The following is an 8285-nucleotide window of genomic DNA, read 5'->3' on the forward strand; positions in this document are numbered from 1 at the left end:
AAAGTCAAACAAAAAATGGAAGAATTATAATTTATCTTTATTAAAATAACTAAATGATTCCCCCTAAGATCATGTATACACACGTTAGAAATCGAATTGGGTTATAAATTATTTAAAATTTTATTTATCCTTGTTTTCTTTTAATTGGGTCCAACTTAATGTGTTCTTATTCAAAATAATTTTTTTTCTCGAGCCAATAATTTCTAATTATTTACGAGCTACAAAAAGAGTCAAATATCAATATACTTATCTTTACTCTATCAAAATCTAATTATTTGGTTCAAAATAAAGTTGAGTTTAATACTATTTCACTCTAGTCTATCATTATTTCAAAATATAAATATATAGTATATAGAATAAATAAATTTTATTTTATAAAATTTTCGGGGATTACACAAACTTCACTATGTTTAGTCTGTCACTACAAAAAAATTTGCTTTTGAGACGGGCGAAATGTGTTGCCTAAGGGTTCTAGCAACATACGCATGTACAATGCGGGCTTCGATGTTAAATAAACGAATATGACAATTACTATAGATTAAAAGAGCATTGTCATTAATATTTGAGCAACTTTTACGTGCATATGTATGTTATCTTTACTTATCAACAATGTTCCTTCGCTCGTTATCTTTGTAGGTTTAATAATCTTATGTTTTAAAAAGGAAAAAATAGGAATGGGCATGGGCATGGTTTCGATAGGTTCGATTTTAAAGGGAATCGAACCGACCCAAATACCGATTGAAATTTAAAAACCTAAACCACTGGTTCCATATCCAACTATAGAACTGAACCAATCAGTTTCGATTTGGTCCAGTTATTTATATTGAAAATTATAAAAATAATTATTATAAAACTAATTGAAAATTGAAAAACCACAAAAACAAAGTATGAAACCATTTGTTTTCTTTTAATCTAACAACACAAAGAATAACTGAACAAGACAACAAACAAAATTCAATCCAAAGCTCCAAATCAACTCAAAAAGGCAACAACAACAACAACAACAACAACAACAACAACAATAATAATAAATTATTAAATACAGTATAAATGGTAAAATCTCAATTGAAAAATAGTTTTAAGGAGATTCGTATAACAATAACCTAATTATCTTTAATAATCCTCAAGGATCTTGATTCTTGATGGTCGGTGACTTTGGAAACAAAGAAAAATGTGTTTTTTTATGAAATATTGAATTCAAAATATATTTTCCCTATTTGGTTGCATTAAAACTATGAAGTTGTAAATTATTTATAAAATTATTTAGAGTTGAATTTTGATTACTCATTAAAGGAAAGAAGAAGAAGCATATGGAAAATGAAATTTTAACCTGAGATAATTTTGAGAACTAGTGTTCGAAAATCTAGTGCATCTTGATGCAAGCAACAAGAGAAAATCGAAAGAATCGAATTCACTACTAGCTCTCAATTCAATACCGGGAATTGGATCAGAACAGATCGATTCTCGATGCATTGTTCCAAAATCGACTCATTTAGTAGAGGAACCGAAACCAAATCAACCGGTTCTATTTGATTCGGTCCGATTCCATCTGCTTCGAGAAAAAATGCCCACCCATGGCAAAAGCGACAAATAAGAGAACTATAAACATAATCTGCAACAAATTGGCAAGTCGGATACCCTTTTATGTCTTTTTCTCTGCAGTTCAGAAATATTCCTACTGCCCGAGGCTACCAAATTAAACTATATTTTCTCCTCTGTTAATTCTCCTCTCAAATTTATTTGCTTTATTAGATTAGTCTATATATATGATGTGCTCCGGATATTACTTTTCATACAAAAAATTGTCATCAGTTCTCAAGCTCTTAATTTCTCCAAGCATTTTTCTCAAACCTCATCAGCTATCTGGTTCAATATTCACTGCCTGTTCTTGAAACAATATATGGAAACCTTAAACTCCTCGAACATCACGAGTCGAATGGCAGCCTTGGATCTGTCAACAGTTGGTCTCTTGATTGTGGGATTGCTTACAGTTTATGTTACTCGCTGGATTTACAGATGGAGGAATCCCAAGTGCAATGGAGTTCTTCCTCCAGGTTCCATGGGGCTACCTCTTATCGGCGAAACAATTCAGTTAGTCATTCCAAGTGCCTCTTTGGACCTTCCACCATTCATCAAAAAGAGAATGAAAAGGTAAAGAGAACAACCTAGTCCAAAAGTTGACAAAATTATTTTGCCCCTGTTTGATATCGCTATAAAATCTGATTAAAATCTAAGTTAAAGTCAACAATTAAATCTAATCACACACCCCACAAGTTTTCAACCACGCATTCCGTCAAATTTTATCAAAATCTGATATCTCTACCAAACAAGGGCTATGTCTTAAACATGCAATCCTCATGTAAAAAGCTAAGTTAGAGGGAGAGAGAATGAGCCTGTTTGGCTAATCTTAAAAATTTACTTCCTTAAATATTAAGGTACTTCCTAGAAATGTAAGCTTTGTTATAAAAGTAACTTTTAGCATTATGTTTGGGAGATTGACTTGTAAGCTTGGCCAAATGTACTAATCTGAAAGTGTTGAATTACTTTGCATTTCATTACTGATTTAGTTCTAATGAGTTAAAATACTCGTGTTCGTAACAGGTATGGACCTATTTTTCGAACAAATGTTGCTGGCAGGCCAGTGATAATAACAGCAGATCCTGAATTCAATCATTTTCTGCTTCGACAAGATGGAAAATTAGTTGATACGTGGTCGATGGACACTTTTGCAGAAGTATTTGATCAAGCTAGCCAGTCTTCACGAAAATATACACGACACTTGACTTTAAATCACTTCGGTGTGGAAGCTCTCAGGGAGAAACTCCTCCCTCAAATGGAAGATATGATTAAAAGAACACTTTTGAATTGGTCTAGTCAAGAATCAGTTGAAGTGAAAAGTGCTTCTGTTACAGTAAAAATCACTTATTTTCTATGGATTTTGGATTATTTATAGATATATAAAATAGCAGATTATCGTGAAATATGATCATAAATTAATTTTCTATGGCAGATGGCTATTGATTATGCCGCGAGGCAAATATACAGTGGCGATCTTGAGAACGCACCACTCAAAATAAGTGATTTGTTCAGGGACTTGGTCGATGGTCTAATGTCGTTTCCCATTAATATCCCTGGTACCGCACATCACAGATGCTTACAGGTACGCGTTTATGCATATTTTACCCAAGATCAGTCAAAAGCGACGAGAAAATGGTTTGTTCTGACTAAGAAAAAATGTTCAGACTCACAAGAAGGTACGAGAAATGATGAAGGACATCGTGAAAACTAGGCTTGAAGAGCCTGAGGGGCAATACGGAGATATGCTAGATCATATGATTGAGGATATGAAAAAGGAAACATTCTTAAACGAGGACTTCATCGTTCAATTGATGTTTGGACTGTTCTTTGTCACTTCTGATTCCATTTCTACTACACTGGCATTAGCTTTCAAGTTAATTGCTGAACATCCCTTAGTTTTGGAGGAATTAATTGTGAGTATATACTTGTGAACTGTGTGTTTATGTATCGATTATGTTCGGTTTATAGTCATTAATCGATGTTCTTTCTCTAGGCTGAACACGAGGAGATCCTCAAGAAACGAGAGAAATCAGAATCCCATCTCACATGGAATGACTACAAATCTATGACTTTTACACTTCAGGTCTCATATATAAAAAATACTGGACGAGACTAAATAATACAGTGAAGAAGATTTTAGCACTTTTGTCCAGTATATCACTATTTTTTTTGTGCTTTGACGTCTCCTTTAACCTGCATAACTAATGAAAAACTGCATATATGTAGGTCATCAATGAAGTTCTAAGGCTTGGAAATATAGCACCTGGATTCTTTCGTCGAGCTTTACAAGATATTCCAGTAAATGGTACATATATAACTATAGAAACTGAAAAAGATAGGCAGTTTCACATTATCTGTATAATTATTCCAACATTTGTTTCCCTTTAAAACAAAACTCTTTAATTCTCGTACACAACTCATTTTCAATCACACATTCACACAATAAAATACTTTATACGTAAATCCAAAACTTTTCGCTACTTTTTAACCACACATTCTCCAAAAACTCACTATTCAAACATCATTTTTTCTCAATAACGACCATCAAACAGGGCTAAATTAACCGTACATAAAATCTTTTCTTGCAGGATATACAATCCCTTCAGGATGGGTGATTATGATTGCCACGGCTGGCCTTCATCTCAACTCTAACCAATTCGAGGATCCTCTTAAATTCAACCCATGGCGATGGAAGGTCTGTATACATTCTTTGAAAAAACTAATTCTGAGTTCTAAACCGCTTTCAAAATCCTTGTGGGCTTATAAACATATTGATCGGGCACCCTCCGCTCATATTCACTTATGCGGCTTTTTTGATTGCCTCTACATCGGGAAATTTGGCTAAGAGACTTTAAAATAATGATAATAACAGATTTTTCTTTCCAAATAAACAGGAAGTCCAACCTTCTGTCATAGCTAAATGTTTTATGCCATTTGGATCTGGTATGAAGCAATGTGCTGGTGCAGAATATAGTCGAGTGCTGCTGGCTACTTTTCTACACGTCTTGGTCACAAAATATAGGTACTATTCATTATCCATCTCTTTATGATCGTTCTCTATCAAATTTAAGGGATTCTTCAAATTGGATCGAACAAGCAATGTCACTAGATCGCTATTATATACATTGCAAGCTTAGGACCAACCATTCTCTATACTATCTGTGCAGATGGGCTATTGTCAAGGGAGGTAAAATTATTCGTTCTCCGATCATAAGATTTCCAGACGGATTTCACTACAAGATCACAGAAAAAACCAACTGATCATCTCAATAAAGTTATGTTCTAAGTTGAAATAAAGGGCTAGATGAAAAGTTTAACTGAGTTTCTGTTCGTAGTATTGGAGTTTTATGGGGTTTAAGATGTAAACATTTCCATTTCTTGCAAAATAAATTTCAAGAAAAGTTTCTGCATATTTTGAATAGTAATTTCAGCTCGTTATCAAGAAAACTTGCTGAATAAAGAACCCAACAAGAGGATAGGAAAACCCCAAAATGAAAAACATAGGAAAAAGGGAAATTTAAAATAATTTCGAAACGTTCACGGTGGGACTCGAACCCACAATCTCCCGCTCCGGAGGCGAGCGCCTTATCCATTAGGCCACGCGAACTCTCGCACGTTATTAGAATTTTCAGCTTTAATTGATATCAGTCTTTTTTCTTAGGAGAAACTTGTGATAAAAGACGTCTTTTTCATCTTGAAGAAATGAGATCAGAAATTGTTCAAGAATGAGCAAGATTTTTCTTTTGTTTCTTCGAGATGATCAGACAATAAAGAAATTATTAATATATTTACGATAATTATGTATTTACAAAATATTGTCCATCATATTCAGAGTATTATGGGGATAAGTTTCGAAGATGAACCGAATTTATTCAACACGTTATCTGAAAACAATGGTATGTTGAGTTCTTCCAATAAATTTTACATAAATGCCAAAGTCGCGTATCAAAAAGGAAAAAAAAATTCTATTCTTTACACAAGTAAGCCCATGTTTGACAATCATTATTTGATTTTTTTTTTCTACAAACTCATTTTTAACCACACGTTTATACTAAAAAGTAAATAAAATTTACTAATTGCAGAGAGAGAGAGAGAGAGAGCGTGATTCGATTTGAATTGTTTTGTGTCATATTTTTAACTCAAATCATTTCATGCGGTTTGAATTTTTTTTTTTTCAAATTGTACCAAACAGTTTTATTTTTCAAACCAAATCATTATTTGTAGTTTGTTCAATTTCAATCCATGATTTACTTATCAACTTATAGTAATATATTTAAAACAAGTTAATATATAAATTTAAATAAGAATTAATAGTGTTAGATGTTAAATTGCATTCATATTTGTTTGAAATTCCGAATATAAATAAAAAGGCAAAAATTTATTAGCAAGTTAGTATCTAGAAAAAGGTCAATAGCTTTCTTCACTCAAACTTTTACAAGCAACAGTATAGAAACGATAGCACATAGGGATGACAATTTGGCTCGTTAGCTCGAATAACTTGTGGTTTGGCCCGAAAAAGCCCAAATAGGCCCAACTCAAGGTTTGGTAGAATCGAGCTGGGGCTTAGGCTGAGCCCCATTTTGGGGGGCGTCATGCTCCCATGGTTCGATTAGTCGGCTCGTAAAAAAACAGAGGCAATAACTACTTTTAAATAAGCAGCACACTGCCTTTTAAAGGCAGTTGTGTGCTGTCTATTTAAGGGCAGCGTTCAACGTTGAACGCTGTTTTTAAATAAGTAACAGTTATAATTTAAAAAACAAAAAATTAAGTCGGCTCCAGTCAAACCTCATAATTTTGGTTTTTGCTCGGTTCAACTCAAGCCAAAAAAGCCTGTCTTAATTTTACATGAATCGAATCCAAGCCTCGACTCTCGACTCGGCTCGTTGACATTTCTAACAGCACCTCTTCATGCTTCATAAACGTTGCGTTCGAATAACTCATTTGATAATAATTGGATCAATTTCCCTTGTTGTGATACATGATTTGGCCGTGGTATAATATGCAAATCTGTAAGGACGTGACTTTAGTGGCTAGCCTCTTAAATAGACATATAAAATTTCTCATGAAACTTGTGAATAAAGTATTTTCAAAGCCTACAATGTCCTCTTCAATTACAATAAAAAAATCTCCCCCAAGCTCCAAAGAATTCGGCCGGAATAAACTCACAAAGTTGGCTACCTGAAAAGTCAAAAATCTGTCCAAATTTTCAGATTTTTGGTAGACTTTTGCGGTGATTTTTTGACAACTTTCGACCACCAAAATAGCCAAATTTTGATACTGTTGGAAAGCCCACAATGTCCTCTTTAATTAGCATCCAAAATCTCCCCAAAACTCCAAATGATTCGCCCGGAATAAACTCACAAAGTTGGCTTCCCAAATTTTCGCCTTTCTAGGATGCCGACTTTTCGGGTTTATTCCGGCTGAATCCTTTGGAGTTTGGAGGAGATTTTGGATAGTAATTGAAGAGGACATTGTGGGCTTTCCAACGGTATTAAAATCCGGCAGTTTTGGTGGTCGAAAGTCGCTGAAAAATTGCTGTAAAAGTCGCCCAAAATCTGAAAATCTGGGTAGATTTTTAGATTTTTTGGGGCGACTTTTGCGGTGATTTTTTGGTGTTACGGAGAGATTTTGAGTGGTAATTGAAGAGGACGTTGCGGGCTTTCCAATGGTATCAAAATTCGATGGTATCGGTGGTTGGAAGTAACCGAAAAATTGCCGCAAATGTAACAAAAAAAAACTAAAAAAATATTTTTCAACTTCAGTGATCGTTTTTGAAAGCGTCCCAATACTTAAGTGATCGTTACTGAAAGTTTTAAATTTCAGTGACCGTTTTATAATTTTTCTGTAAGTTCAGTGACCGTTTGTGAAATTAACCCATTTACTTTTTTCTTTTTTGCTTGTTATATGGTCACATAATGGTTGGTAAAAGTAGAGTCACATCCTGCTATTATAGTTTGGTTAAATGATTCCTTTATTCTTGATAGTAAGATGGAAAATTGGGATTGAAGAAAATATGTTTAAATATATAAAGATTGATAAAGTTCAAGTTTATCGGAAATTAATGAATTTCATTATATAACTACTTTAAGAAAGTAGTAATATTAGTTAATGAGTTTTAACATTTTCACACAGTCGAATTATGAACCTGTTCATTAATCATCTAGGCACATAAACAATCATTTTTCTATCTAAATCATAACTCACAAGTATATAATAAGTTCAAAAACAACAAATGTTTCAACCAATGGAGACAAAAAAAATAATGAATACGACTGAGAATAAAGAAAATAATGAACATTTAATTAAGAATAAATTAATGAACACAGTGAAGAATGTACAAATAATGAAAAATCAATGAACAATGGAAGAAATAATAAACAAGTAATGAAGAAAAAAGAAAGAACAATGGAGAAAATAGTTAGAATGAGAATTTGAGATTGGTCGAGAGAGAAGAGAGAAAGAGGCTACTCGGACAGAAATTAGCAGACTAACAAGCAAAAGGCGATTGGCGATTGGCGATTAGCATCAACGATTGGAAATCACATTTCGTTCAACAATGACGGGCTGGCATCAAATGTTTGAGAAATGAGAGTTTAGTTTAAGGCTTCTGAAGCTTTAGGCATAATTTGCTATCGTAGTTTTGTTGTATTATGATTTGGATAGTCGAAAATGTATTTCTTTTTTGTTCATTTCATATGATTTGGGGG

The 8285-nt window shown here is 33.4% G+C and overlaps 1 protein-coding gene and 1 non-coding gene across 2 annotated transcripts; one reads left to right on the forward strand and one right to left on the reverse strand.

The window, feature by feature from the left end:
* Positions 1–1718: 1718 nt before the first annotated feature.
* On the forward strand, positions 1719–4988 carry LOC111395027 (cytochrome P450 87A3-like). Its single transcript, XM_023021072.1, has 9 exons — positions 1719–2151; positions 2602–2911; positions 3011–3160; positions 3243–3491; positions 3572–3661; positions 3805–3883; positions 4167–4273; positions 4473–4600; positions 4746–4988. The coding sequence occupies exons 1-9, from the start codon at positions 1901–1903 to the stop codon at positions 4837–4839; spliced, it is 1458 nt and encodes a 485-aa protein (XP_022876840.1). The 5' UTR covers positions 1719–1900; the 3' UTR covers positions 4840–4988.
* Positions 4989–5112: 124 nt separating this feature from the next.
* On the reverse strand, positions 5113–5185 carry TRNAR-CCG. Its single transcript has one exon. It is a non-coding gene; the product is annotated as a tRNA-Arg (tRNA).
* Between the last annotated feature and the right edge of the window lie 3100 nt (positions 5186–8285).

Source organism: Olea europaea, chromosome 1 (genome assembly GCF_002742605.1).
Source record: "Olea europaea var. sylvestris chromosome 1, O_europaea_v1, whole genome shotgun sequence".
Taxonomy (NCBI): Eukaryota; Viridiplantae; Streptophyta; class Magnoliopsida; order Lamiales; family Oleaceae; genus Olea; species Olea europaea.

Coding starts and splice junctions, on each gene's coding strand:
- LOC111395027 (XM_023021072.1), top strand. CDS start 1,901: ATGGAAACCTTAAACTCCTCGAACATCACGAGTCGAATGGCAGCCTTG. Junction 3,161..3,242: donor CACATCACAGATGCTTACAG/GTACGCGTTTAT, acceptor AAAAATGTTCAG/ACTCACAAGAAGGTACGAGA. Junction 3,492..3,571: donor TAGTTTTGGAGGAATTAATT/GTGAGTATATAC, acceptor TTCTTTCTCTAG/GCTGAACACGAGGAGATCCT.